Source organism: Ursus maritimus, unplaced genomic scaffold (assembly GCF_017311325.1).
Source record: "Ursus maritimus isolate PB19 unplaced genomic scaffold, ASM1731132v1 scaffold_30, whole genome shotgun sequence".
NCBI lineage: Eukaryota > Metazoa > Chordata > Mammalia > Carnivora > Ursidae > Ursus > Ursus maritimus.
In genome coordinates, this window is record NW_024425564.1 from 21,219,917 (window position 1) to 21,234,656 (window position 14,740).

Below are 14,740 nucleotides of genomic sequence, written 5' to 3' on the forward strand. Positions count from 1 at the left end.
CGTTTTTTCTTCCTCTATCAAAACTCAGTTGACTATATCTGTGGATATTATATTAGTGGATATTATATTAGTGGACTATATCTATTTCTGGTTTCCTTATTATGTTACATTGATCTTTCTTTCACTTACTTTCTTTCACAAAGTCCACACTGTCTTGATTACTCTAACAGCTAATTTTTTCATATCTTCTAATATCCTGTCTATACTCCAATTTCTTTGATTATCCCAGAAACAGCTCCGGAAAAAAAATGGTTTTTTGGAGATAGTTCATTTGTGAGAAAATTTTAAGAACCTAAAAACAAAAATGGACAATGGAAGAATGTTCATAAAGTCCAAAACTTTCCAGAAAATACATCATTTTCTGCGACTGAAATGTAAAATAGAATAAATCCACCCTACACAGAAAAAGAAGATCTCAATGAAATAAATGTACCACTCCAGCAATAATTATTTTTGAAAACAATTCAATCTGAATGAAGGGTAGTCAAGATTTTTCTATACTAATTTTGCAACTTACCATCAATTAAATCCGAAATTCTACCTCATAGCTTCAAGGCCTTGACATCTCACGTATGACTAGTACATTACAAATTTATATGGAGAGTAGGAATTTATGTTCTTAGCAACATGCCTTTTTTCAGGTCATAACATCTCAAGGGTTTCTGCAGGAATAAAATGAGTTCCTGTACAGTAAAACCAATGCCTGTCCCAAAGTAAGTGCTATAAAATTATTGTCAATGATTATAAGATAGAATAAGATCTTTAATTTAATATGTATATGAATCTTCTAGAAGGTCTGTGTTAAATTTATATACTCTAGGGCTCCTATCACAGAGATTTTTGAGACCTTCAGAAGGTATGCGTTAATTCTCAGGAATGTGCATTCTAATTAATCAGCACCTCAGGTATCCTGAGAGAGGTCAATAGACCACATTTAAATAAACAGTATTATTGAGTTTTATCTGAAGAACACAAGAGATGAGGATGAGAGAGAATTGATATGTCATAAAAACAAAATGGATAGTATGAGAAAAAGAGGGCCTCAGCAAAAAACAAGGAAATCAATGGTCAAGATCTAAGGTCTACTACGTATAAAACTGTGATATACTTAGAAAATGGGGCATAGGGACAAAGACATAAAATACAAACTCGTGTGTGTGTGTGTGTGTGTGTGTGTGCGCGCGTGCACACAAACAAGGTAATGCCTGTTCTTAGAGACTCTGCCACTCGCTCCGCAAGTATCCCAAGACCCAAGCCTTTGAAAATTTAAATAACCATAACAGAACAAAGGAACGATGTAAAAATAATCACGGAAAAGAGAAATTTTCATTCTCCCCATAAAGCACACAGGGAGGGGTTTTTTGAGACAAATTTTAAAGAAAATTTGATTTGCCATTTTTTGAGTGTCAATTCCAATTGTAACTGAGAAGTCAGCTTTTGAAAAATAATAATAATAATGCAGGGTCCCTACCCTTGACCTTCATTCAGATGAGCATTGCGATGAACCAGAATACAATGTATCTTTTAATGTTTTTCAAAATCAATGGATGAAAAAGATTAATATTTGATGGAATAAACATATATAGATGTGGAGATTTATATATGTAATTGTTTTCTTTTTTTTCTATTAGTAATTAATGTGAATGGTTTCATAGAAAACGTACATACACTATTTCCTCACAAAGAAGAAATAGAAACACAGGGAAGGCTGAAGGAAATGCCCCAATATGAAGTGATTTAAATGGGTAGCTGTGGAGGGCTCTCCATCACTAACAGAAGAAAGGATTCAAGTAAAAGCTAAATGAAAAATATGCTTTTAAAAGCCGTATTATTTCTGAGTATTACAGAAAGTATCTCCGCAATCTCTGAGAAGCTACTGGCTTCTTCTGAGTACTGTTTGTTCTAATTGTCTCTGGCTTATAGATCATAGCCCTGATACTGTCACCAAAGCATTGAATGACCTTGGGATAGTTTCTTGCAAAACTCGGTTTCTCTGTTTACAAAATGAGGGTAGTAATCCTTGACACCCTCAGACTTCACTGAGGTATTTCAAAAATTAATGAGTCACGAAGGCTTTGAGCTGCTCTGATCAAAGGCGCTGTATATAACTACAAAGAATTGTTATTATTTACCAGTAGCCCCTTTTTATTGTGCCACTAATGAGGATTGTGGTCAGCAATAACTTATTAAAGGGAAAAGAGAGGTGAAAGTTAAGAAGGCTGTTTCTGTCCATATTCAGATATTATTCTTGTTAATATTAATTGGTGTTATGCAGACATATTGAAAATGGGCTTCCTGTAAGTCTAACAGTTCCTGTTTGGAAGTCTTTGTACCTACCCAACATCCTGGGTTTAGAGGATTGCACATACTGGGTTTTTCTTGGATGTGTGTAAATTATACAGAGAACTCATGTTTCAACAGACTTGGTACCTAGGACTCAGCATCAAAAGTTCTCATTAAGATGATTTTCTTATATATACCTCCTTTCATTTTAATAATCCTTAAGCAATTTCACTGATAAATCTCTCTGTCTCTCTCTCTCACACACACGCTCACTTTTTTTGCTCCTCGATTTTCTTTGGAAATGAGGTCATCCAAATTTTCACTTCAAGAAGCTAAGAGTCAAGTAGTTAGGTTTTGCTGGAAATTTTCAATCCCAGGAATATACATGTGTTTTCTGTTTCTTCTCAAACTGTACCATTCTATATTCTTACACATTAGACCCTCAGAGCGAGCAACTGAACTAGCAAAGATGGTACATATTCCACACGTTTGAAAAGATTTCTTCCTTTCCACATTGATAGATGGCACAGAATCAGGATGGTACCAATCAGATTTCAAATGATTGAAGAAAAGTTTCTAAATATGAACGATAAAGTAGGCAATTTTATTTTACTTTGTCCCTCCTAAAAGTGCATGCCAAAAATCTTTTTCCAGCAATATTTAGAAGCACTTTAGGTCTCTGATAGGCAAGAAGGAGTGCAACTTCTCAGAGCCTTGGCAGTCCACCTGTCTCTGAGCAGCCTTCTTTCTCAGCCTGAGGCCTCTCTCCTATCCAAAGCTCTCTCCTAAAATAAACAGAGCACTTCAGCTGAAACATTTGTGAAACAAGTACATTCTTCAGGACTCAGGGTAAATGAATTTTTCATGAGCTAAGATCTATGCACAAAAGTTTTCATGAAAACCTAGTATTTTTTAAGGACGAGTTCTACAGACTGAATTGTGTTCCAGCAAAATTCATATGTTTAAACCTTAATCCCCAATGTGACCGTAGTAGAGATGGGGCCTTTGGGAGATCATTAAATTTCGATGAGGTTGTGAGGGTAGAACCTTCATGACGGGATGACTGCCCTTATAAGGAGAGCCAGAAAGTTTGTGTTCTCTCTCTCTTTCCCCACCATGTGAAGATACAGGGGAAGGCAACCACCTACAAGCCAGGGAGAGGAATCTCTCCAGAAACCAACCACACTGGCACTCTGATCTCAGACTTCCAGCCTCCAGAAGAGTGGGAAAACAAATGTCTGTTGTTTAAGCCACCCAGTCTGTGGGATTTTGTTATGGCACCTAGAGTTAACAAATACAAAGAACAGTAGCAACAGGTTGTAATGACTTTGTTTTGTCTTAACATATAAAAATTCTAATTGGATTCATGACCTTATAAAGATATGTTAGGAGGTGAATGGTTCAGATATTTTGCAAGTATTCCTTTATTCAATATACTGTGTATCAAATGCCCATTCAACAAATATCTAATTAGCAAATATTGAACTCCAGGATGGGGGTCGGGTAGAAAGATGCACAAACAGGACAAAGCTCCCAACTTCAAGGTGACCGGAGCATGATAGTGATATGTCACTTACTCAGAGAATAAGAGCTAAGATGTGACAAGAGAAGAACACAGTGAGCTTCCTAAAAAAAAAAAAAATAGTAGTGGAATGTGACTAACTACAGATTGTGGAGAAGAATTTTATTTTTAGGGGCGCCTGGGTGGCACAGCAGTTAAGCGTCTGCCTTTGGCTCAGGGTGTGATCCCAGCGTTACGGGATCGAGCTCCACATCAGGCTCTTCCGCTATGAGCCTGCTTCTTCCTCTCCCACTCCCCCTGCTTGTGTTCCCTCTCTCGCTGGCTGTCTCTCTCTGTCGAATAAATAAATAAAATCTTTAAAAAAAAGAATTTTATTTTTAATGTGGTATGTATTTGGGGAATGACAGTCCTTTTTAAAAGTGAAAGAAGGTATATAAGGTATGAATTCAATAGGAGGTAGTGTAAAATGCTAGCCAATTCTTTTTAATGCTCTGTATTTTCAAAAATAACAGAATTATTATTTTGCAATTCATTCTTTCTTGGATATTATTTTACCAGCTTAACTGCAAGGAATGTCATGGAGTCTTTAAGCTACCATAAACATGTCTCAACTTTGTTTTTGTTTTGGGCGTTTTGGGGGGGTTTTTGGTTTTATCAAATACAAGATGAAATAGTGTTATCACTCACTTCATAAAATATATCGGTCCACATTCCCTATAGAATAATTTAAAGGATGTCAAAAGCACTTAATTGGTCAAGAATGTCACTTCCTCCAAAATACCAGATAAATGACAGAAAATTTTACGTTAAAAAGCCATCTTCTTTGAATACTATGAACTGCCACTAGCAATAGAATCTAATGGTTACGACCATCTGTTTGAATTCAGGCTCAGCAACTTAGCCACAAACCTTCAATTAGCCTCTCTGTGCCTCATGTTGCTCTTTTATAAAATGAAAATAATAATTTGTTCTTAAGGCAGTTGTGAGGTTAAATTATGCAAAGTATTTAAAATAAAATCAGTAGGTATACAACAAATGTTCACTACTGTATTATTTAAGAGCCTTTTTCTGATTTGGATGCCATTTCTTTTTCTTATCTAATTGCTCTGGCTAGGACTTCCAGTACTAAATTGAATAGAAGTGGCAAAAGTGGACATTCTTGTCTTATTCCTGATCTGTGAGGACAAGCTTTCACCTTTTCACCATTCACTATGATGTTAGCTACAACCTTGTCGTAGATGGCCTTTATCATGTTGATGTACATTTCTTTATACCTAATTTGTTGAGATTTTTATGATAAGTGAAATAAGCTAGACAGAAAAAGACAAATACTTTATGGTATCTCTTATATGTAGAATCTAAAAAAAAAAAAAAAAGTCAAATTCATAGAAACAGAGTAGAATGGTAGTTGCCAGGGGTGGGGAACATGAGAAATGGGGAGATGTTTATCAAAGGTACAAACTTTCAGTTATAAGTTGAGTAAGTTCTAAAGATCTAAGTATAGCATCGGGACTATAGTTAATAATACTCGATTGTATGCTTGAAATTTGCTAAGACAGCAGATCTTAAGTATTCTCACGAAAACAAACAAACAAGCAAAAAAAGTATACCAAATCATCATATTTTGCACTTTAAATATATTACAATTTTATTTTTCAATTATACCTCAATAAATCTGTAAGAAATAAAAGAGCCTTTTTCTCTATTCTATGACATAAATATTTTTAAATATAATTGAGATGATACGTATGAAAGTACCAAATCCTAACACTCTACATAGTGACATTCGACTGTATTAGGGAACTTTTATATTGGAGAACATTAATATGCTAATGATATCCGTGATAATTTTGCCCTATCAGTTATCTACAGCATTCACTTATTTATTCATTCATTCATTCATTCATTCATTCAAAAATGAGATATACTTTATGTTTTCTGCCAGGCTTTGTACATGGTGTTGAAGATTTTTTTTAAAAAAAAAGGACTTTGATGTAAAGAAGCTTATGGAATAAAGCATAAGTATCTTGACTTATTTACTTAAGTACTACTGTTAAGTATTAAACATCATATATGGGGGTTTCTTTCTCTTGAACATAGTGTAGCATTCTCATTTCTGTCTTATTCAGCACAAATTTTCATTTGCTGATATATAACAGAGGGCTGAGTTTCTGAAGGAAATTTGGTTGTATAAGCAACTTTATAAGAGAATGGGAAGTGTTGGGCAAAGAAGAGAGTAGAATTATTAAGTAATTTGTCAAACTGATGCTGTTTTGTTTTACAAACATATGAAATAAAATCATGTTTTGTGTGGCATTCTCAACATGATGAAATTGCAAAAAAAAAAAGTTATATAAAAAGTAGCATGCTTTGCTCTCAAACAACAAACAAGAAACCCTTTCATCAACTTCTGTGTCTCAGAAATGTCGATTTGTCTTACTAAGATGAGAGGATATCTGGTCAAAATGCTAACTGACAGCCACTGCCTTGAACTTTGAGCAAGCTTGATCGTTGGTTGTGGTGGGCTACATATTGATAAAAGATAAAGGGGAATGGCTAGACATGTCAGGAACCACTGTACTACAATTTGAAACACAGGAGTTTAGATATATTTTAATAGGAACTAAAAATCTAGGGGCTCCTGGGTGGCTCAGTTGTTAAGCGTATTCCTTTGGCTCAGGGTGTGACCAGGGTTCTGGGATCGAGCCCCACATTGGGCTGCCTGCATGTTGGGAGCCTGCTTCTTCCTCTCCCACTCCCCCTGCTTGTGTTCTCTCTCTCGCTGGCTGTCTCTCTCTGTCAAATAAATAAATAAAATCTTTTTTAAAAAATCTTGTGAATCACAGCAAAAAAAGATAAGATGTAAAATAAAACTCAATGAAAAAAGTAACAACTAATAATATTTTTTGTTTTGTAAATCTCTTTTCTCTTAGAGGTGCTGATAAAATGTGAACTGACAGTAAGTAAATAAACAATTGATTGTGGCTGCATTAGATAAAGGTTTTCAGAGCAAAGATAACATCACTGAAATGTGTTTATTCATTCTAGAGGGTAACCTGCTGCTCCTTCAATGCCAATCTGCTTTGGCAAGAATGCCTCCATCTGAAACCTTTTGTTTCCTGAACATTCTGGGATGTTCAGAACATACGCCAGGTAACTACTGAGCAGTTGAAAAATAAATACATGAAATGGAGGCTAAGTAAGGAAAAATCAGAGTGCCATAAGTTGGACAGTAAATTTTTCTTATATAGATTTAACCACGTATTAAAACTGAAAAGGATTCCATCAGGTTTTTAATTTGTAAAATTGTATTTCTGCTCTGTAGAACCATCTCTCCCACTTGTCACAAGAGGGCATTTTCCCTACCTGCTTCAGAAAAGGCACTAAATGTGGCAGATGCTTACAAACTACAGACCATGGCAGTGTCCTTACGGTTTCCCTTGAATTAACATGTGGAAAGACATTACGGTGGTGGTTGTTTTTTCACTATGAAATAATGTTCGCACTCTTGTTCTGTTTATCTTTATAATTTTATTCATTATATCTTAATTTGTATTTATGCTTAATGTAATATTTAAGGAGTGATAGATAAGTTACTGTATTGGTGAAGTAATAAAATAGAAGTTTAGCTCATACAGATCTACTTAGTGATTTTTTAAAATCCATTGTATCTCAAAAAGTTTATGTGCTAAGCACAGAGTAGAAAATATACTGGTTAATCTGTTCAAGTGTTTTATGACAGCCATCTTTTATTTATGGAGATTTTTTTCTGGATTTTACACATCTACATTTTCTCTGATATTCAAGAGTGAGGGTTCAGACTTGACCTTCACTCACGTGATGATTTGATTCAAAAGTGCCCATTGCCGGGGCGCCTGGGTGGCACAGCGGTTAAGCATCTGCCTTCGGCTCAGGGCGTGATCCCAGCATTATGGGATCGAGCCCCACATCAGGCTCCTCTGCTATGAGCCTGCTTCTTCCTCCCCCACTCCCCCTGCTTGTGTTCCCTCTCTCGCTGGCTGTCTCTATCTCTGTCAAATAAATAAATAAAATCTTTAAAAAAAAACAAAAAACAAAAAAACAAAAGTGCCCGTTGCCAAATGCCAGGCAGTTAGGAAGAATTTAGAAAAGTAGGGTTAGCTGCCAGTCCACACTGATAAGCTTTTCAGAATGTCTCCCTGGAGGACACTTGGTTCAAGGTAATACGTTATTCCACCATGATCCTAAATGCTGTATTTCATTTTTAAAATCAAAACAAAAACTTGGGGTGCATGGGAGGCTCAGTTGGTTAAGTGTCTGTCTTGGGCTCAGGTCATGCTCTCAGGGTCCTAGGATTGAGCCCCAAATCGGGCTCTCTGCTCTGCGGGGAGCTTGCTTCTCCCTCTCCCCTTCCTGTTCCCCTTGCCTGTGCTTTCTCTCTCTCTCTCTGTCAAGTAAATAAATAAAATGCTTCTTAAAAATTTAAAAATAAAGAAATAAAATAAAATCAAGACAAACACTTAAAATAATTTTCCTTATCGTAGTATATTACACATAAATTTCTTAAAACCTCTTGAAAGCATGGCTTCCTAATTGAATAAACTAAACATATGAATTATTATTAAAATTCAGAGGAAAACCTAGCTATCTGCAACCAATTAAGAGCAAGTACATCATATAGAGTAAATATTAGGATATGTCCAGGAAAACACTTCTCTTTGGTAGCTGAAAAATAAAATTATTTTATTTTTAATTCAATACTTATTCAAAAAACAATACATTATTGTTTCCCTGGATTTCTTCTGTGATTAAATTTGTTAACGTTATGCACTTAATTGTTTAGTTTTATTTCTTACTGGATAATTCTCAGACCCAAGTCATTTCATGTCTTTCCTACAAGCTTTCTAATGTCTACAAGATATATAAAGTAGTGCAAATATTTCTAAAGAGTTTTATATACTCAGGTAACTAAATTGCCCAGCAATAACAATTAAAGTAATAGATCATCATTTGCATGACCCTTGAAACGGGACCTCTTCATTGACTCCAAGACTCAATTGACTCTCTGTTGCATGCCCCCTGCAAGCCACTGCCGCTCTTTTGGTTTTGTAGTACTCAGTCTTAGTTATTTATTTATTTATTTATTTATTTATTTATTTATTTTCTACAGGATACACATCAACTGTCAGGATCTCTGTCTGTTGAGTTTTCCCACAGTGATCTCTGTACCAGACAATTCCCAGCCCAGTCCCATGACATTTTAGTAAAGGTCCTTTTCATTCTTTTTTTGCAGTCCCGTTTCTTTCATCACCCCCACATCCACACTACAGGCCACGTAATGTTGAGATGAAAAGCCATCCACCCAGTCCCCATATAAATTAATAGGTATAGACAAATAGTTTGAGAACAGAGTCACCCAACAGCTCTCACCCCTACTGAGATCTTCTCCTATCTCCATTTAAACACCTTGATTTTGGGACACCTGGGTGGCTCAGTCGGTTAAGCATCTGCCTTTGGCTCAGGTCATGATCCCAGGGTCCTGGGATCGAGCCCCAGGTTGGGCTCCCTGCTCAGCGGTGAGTCTGCTTCTCTCTGTGCCCCTCCCCCCACTTGTGCTTTTTCTCTCTCTCTGACAAATAAATAAATAATCTTTAAAAAAATAGAAATAAACACCTTGACTTTCATAAGTATGAGTTCATCCTCGCAATAGCAATAAAAGTAAACATAGGTGGGGTGACTGGGTGGCTCTGTCAGTTAAGCAGTCGACTCTTGATTTCTGCTCAGGGATCTCATTGTTGTGGGATCGAGCCCCGCATCTGGCTCCACGCTTAGTGCTGAGACTGCTTGAGATTCTCTCTCACCCTCTCCCTCTCACTCTGCCCTTCCCCTCACTCCCTCTCTCTTTCTCTCTCTCTCACTCCCTCTTTCTTTCTCTCTCTCTCCCTCTCATTCTCTCTCTCTCCCTTTCTCAAAATAAATACATAAGATCTTAAAAAAAAAAAGTAAGCCTAGGTAACAGTCTCAACAAATATGTAACATGGGTCATAAGAAAAGAGAAACATTAACTGCCAGGCACTTGGACACATTTTATTAATCCTCACCACAACCATAAAAGGCTTAAATTACTTCATCCTACTTTACACAGAGATTTAAATTCATATAAATATCAGAACCAAAGGTGAAAGCCATGAGCTCCAACACCACATCTGAAGTATTTCCCTGCACAGATGTTCAGGGAAATTCCTGACGCTGTGAAGGTGAGAAAGTGGAAAGTGTTGGCCTGGGAAGGGGACTACCATTTTTTTTCTCTGCGTGCCTCCTTTGTGCTGGATTCTTCGTAAATGGCTCATATCCTCCTCCTAACAATGGGCTGAAGGAAGTACCATTCCTCTGGCGATATTTTTCCTCTTTATCCTGAATCAGCCTACCTTTCTGGCTGGGGTAAATGAAATAAAACCGGATGAAGTAAAACTAAATTGTGTGAGGGCTGGAATTGATACTGATAAATAGCATGAGTTCTGCTTGCTAAAAGGTATATGAAAAATAAGGGAAAAGTTTTGGGCAAGTCATGAATCGTGTGTTCTAGACAGGGGTATGTTTTTGAGTAAAATCAGTGGACAATGTGTAGGACTGACATTTCAGCTTGCTATTTTAAAAAGAGAGATTATCTTACATTTCTGGATATGTAAGCAATGCTGACCTGTTCCAAGGAAGAACTTCCGAGCAGCATTACACTTCTCTGCACCTGTCCTTCAGACGCCTCACTGTAGGAAGAGGTGGCTTGGCTGTCCTCTTTGCGGGGTTCGGGTCTCTTTCTGGAACTCACTGGCTCTTCAGAATCCAAAATCTCCTTGAAGCTCCCGTCTATTTACCCCAAGAAAATCACACGAAATTTGACTTGCCCTCTGTCACTTAAACATTGGCTTAACACACAGTCCTCTAACCACATTTTTTCTTGTCGGGGGTAAAGCTTCGTTTTCCATAATCTACAGTTTAGCAAGTTATCTTCTGTTTAATGTATTGGGAAATTGCTAAAGCCCAGAACAAGTTTTAAGATTAAAAAACAAGTCCAACGCCAACAACTCTTGTTCTTCCTGTCATGTTCCCAAAGTGAGTCAAGTACAAGCTCTCCATGAAAGCCTTTTTCCCACTTACCAAATACCTCCCGAAGTGTAGATACTCTGCTTTGCTGTGTGTTAATATTTCATGTTGTTTACCTCAATGTCTTATCACTTGCTCACTGTTTTGCTGAAATCAACTTGGGAGAAGCCAGAGCCCTTGGGTTCATTTTCCAAGTTAGGATCCCTGAGAACAGTTCCTGAGCTTTGCAAACACAAAGGAAGTTTATTTGGGCTGCCTTGTTTATTTGCATAGCACTGCCTGCATTTATACAAATGGTGTGTGTACTTTCCTTCTCTATCTTCTGAAAACAGTAGCATCTACAGGATGCATCTATTCATCTAGCTAGATGTACACTGTAAATATATAATCATCCTCTCTCTTCCAGGCTTGGGAAAAAAAATGCTGGAAGATAAAATATGGAATTTTCCATGTCTCCAAAGTCAGAAGTTTAACAAAAATCTAGACACTTTGAACCAAAGGAAGAGAGGTTGATGTCCAGCAAGACATGAGGTGGAGTACTGGGAAAGAGAACCGGGCTTCAGTATCCAGCAGATTGCTGGCCTTCCTTCTTTGTCCACTGGTTCACCGTATGACCTTGCACAAGTTTTTAAACTTTCTAAGTCTCAATTGTATCCTCATGTGCAATATGTCTGACTATATAGTACTGACCATTCTGTAAATTCCATAAGACTTTTGAAAGCTCACAAATGATTTCGAAAACCTATCAGGTGCCACCTGTAAATGTGTACCTGGGTCGTTTCCAGGATCCAAGCTGCAAAGACTTGTCAGAATGGAAAGGACATAACAGGTATAAAAGTGCATCGCTCAATGCCTAGCACACACACACAAAAGATATTCAATATATACTTGCTGACTTACATGTTAGACTAAAAATATAGAGATCTCACTAATTTAAACATAGTGATTTTCGGTGCTTCATTTTCTGTGTCTGCATGGCTAGGCTGTGGTGCCCAGTTATTTGTTCAAACACCAGTCTAGATGCTGCCATTAAAGGTAATTTTTAAATGTGATTAACATGTACATCAGACTTTGAACACAGCAGACCCCCCTTTGTGACATGAGTGGGTCTCATCCAGTCATTTGAAAGCCTTAAGAGTAAAGATTCGAGTTTCCCCAAAAAGAAGAAACTGAGTCTCAAGACTGCAACATTATCTCTTACTTGAATCTCCAGCCTCTGCCCTGCGGAATTGTGACTCAAGACTTCAACTCCTGCCTGAATTTTATATCAACTCTTACCTGAATCTCCACCCTACCAGTATGTCCTAAGGACTTCAGACTTGCCAGCCCCCATAAATCTCTCTCGATTTCTACTGGCTCTATTGGATTCTGCTTCTCTGGGGAATCCTGCCTAATTCTTCATTCCAGTGAGGATCCCTCAAAATGAGGGATCAAGCTGGCCTGAAAATGAATCTGCTTGGTTTATAAAGACAAAAAGAAATAAAAAGTTACACAAACTGAAAGTAAAAAAAAGCTAACGGAGATGTATCTAGGCAAGAATAACATTTTTAGGGGATGCAATTCTGTAAATGGGCATTAAAAAGGCAGCCTAGGGGCGCCTGGGTGGCACAACGGTTGAGCGTCTGCCTTCGGCTCAGGGCGTGATCCCGGCGTTACGGGATCCAGCCCCACATCAGGCTCCTCTGCTGGGAGCCTGCTTCTTCCTCTCCCGCTCCCCTGCTGTGTTCCCTCTCTCGCTGGCTGTCTCTCTCTCTCTGTCAAATAAATAAATAAAATCTTAAAAAAAAAAAAAAAAAAAAGGCAGCCTAACCGGATTGTTAGAAGGTTTGAGTAAGTTAATACTTACCCTATTTAGAATTGAACAGTGCCTAGGACAGTGCCAGCACTCAGCAAATGTTTAGCCGGTAATTATTTTTTTCATCATTGTCAATTATCTTATTTTCTGTGTGTGCTTATGATGTCTGCCCATGTATTAATGAATAATTTAATCCCCATAACTACTTCATTGTGGAAGGGATAATACATCCATTTGGCAGAAATGGCAAAGAAAGGCTAAGAATTGGGGTGACGCAGTTACCAAATGGTGAAAACTAAGCATAAATTCAATAGAAAAATGAGTAAAAATATAGAGGACTCAACCATGAGCCCCGTCTCCTCAAGAATTTTAAAGAATTATTTAAATAAGGAAGAGACAATGATCATTTGAGAAGAACTAAGCATACACTGAGGGGGAAAAAAAAGCTTAATAGAATGATTCCTCATGAATTTAAATACACGTGACTACAACAATTTACACTTAATGCTTTGGTAAAATCCCCAGTGTGGTTCTGGCATGAATTGATATGTGTTAACCTAAGAATTTAGATTTCAGTTTTTAAGGGATTACCTTTAAGTTCCTAGATTAATACACATGAGAATTACTTAAAGAGCCTAACATTCACAAGTATGAATTTCCATGCGAAGGCTGAAAACAATATACTGCTTGTCTTCTATCACCCAAAGCATTTATCTAAAAGCTAAAACATATTCTTTTAAAAGAGTGGCATATGCCACCATATTAGAGAACCCAAATATGTCATATCTCGTTGTAAGATCCTGCAATAGCAAGTAAATCATTTTCGCTATCTAGGGTTATAAATTCTATGTAATTCTAGAAAACTGGGCCATAGTTACCTTTCCCCCCAACTTTAGCTCTACTTCAGTATTTGCAACCATCAAAAGCACACATAGGTCGTCAGTGAGTGGTTATGTTTAGAAAACACAGATCAGCATTTGCAAGAAAACATCTTAATGAATTTACAACTAATGTTAATACAAATGATTGAAAATAATGATTCTCTTACCTTGGGCTTCTCCTTGTCCACTCTTGTCAAACAGCCTCATTAATCGATCATAGAGAATTCTATTATCAGCTGGTAGGGGTGTTAAAAGAACATATTTACGATAACCTTCTCATCAGTTAATTTATAAACATGAAATTGAATTACAAAAAAAATATTAATCATCATCGCTCTTTAGTTATTTTATAGGTCATAAACACAAATTCTATTCAATATGCTGCCTTGCTCTGAAATTTTAAAAAAACACCTTTTATAAGTCAATGATAACTGGAACAATGACTTTTAAATGTATATTGCAAGGTATTCATAATGGGATACTTCTCCAATAAAAAGATCTAATATTCAATGGATTATGACATGCACCACACAAAAATCATTTCAGAACAAGTCATTATGGTTTGTTAAATCATACAACAGAATATATAAGCAAAATGAATGAGTGTTTTCCACTACCTACTCTCTGCATATCCTATTTTTTATTGCATATGTGTAAGAAACAACAAACTCAGGTGGCATTAGGTGGACTTAAATTCTTTGATATATGCTATTGCAATATAATAGAGTATACAAGCGCTACTTAGTTCTTTTGTCAATTTAAAGTAACAAGGTTATGTCGTTAAAAACGGAAACCAAACACCCGAGGAAACAAATAAACAAAAAACACATGACCAAAAAAAAACATGTTCTGGAAAAGGGTTTAAAGAGTCATCTAGGTAGATCTGCCCCTGGATAGAACCAAATAGAAATGATGCCAATCTGGATGACGACCCCAGTCTCAGAATTAGAATATACATACATAATCAGACATGTTCCCCTCCTCCAGGGGCAAGTGAACTAGCTCGACCGTGGTTGCACTCTCACAGAGGTCGTTTTAATAAAGCCCACGTGTTTCTACAACTTCTCACTTTGCACTCCACGGGTGAGCCAACTCCAGGATGGTAGCTTATTCTGCATCTCACATCTGAACAGCACATCCAACAGCAAGTGTTCTGAAAGAGCCTTGAGGGGTCTTCAC

The 14,740-nt window shown here is 37.0% G+C and overlaps 1 protein-coding gene across 1 annotated transcript in view; it reads right to left on the reverse strand.

The window, feature by feature from the left end:
* Positions 1 to 14,740, reverse strand: part of LOC103665144 — a gene marked incomplete at its 5' end in the record, with an annotated part of 295,474 nt that overhangs the window by 252,403 nt on the left and 28,331 nt on the right. The window contains 2 exons of the mRNA XM_008693048.2: positions 10,458 to 10,648; positions 13,729 to 13,797. Coding sequence (XP_008691270.2) covers positions 10,458 to 10,648; positions 13,729 to 13,797 — 260 coding nt within the window. The remainder of the gene's footprint in view (positions 1 to 10,457; positions 10,649 to 13,728; positions 13,798 to 14,740) is intronic.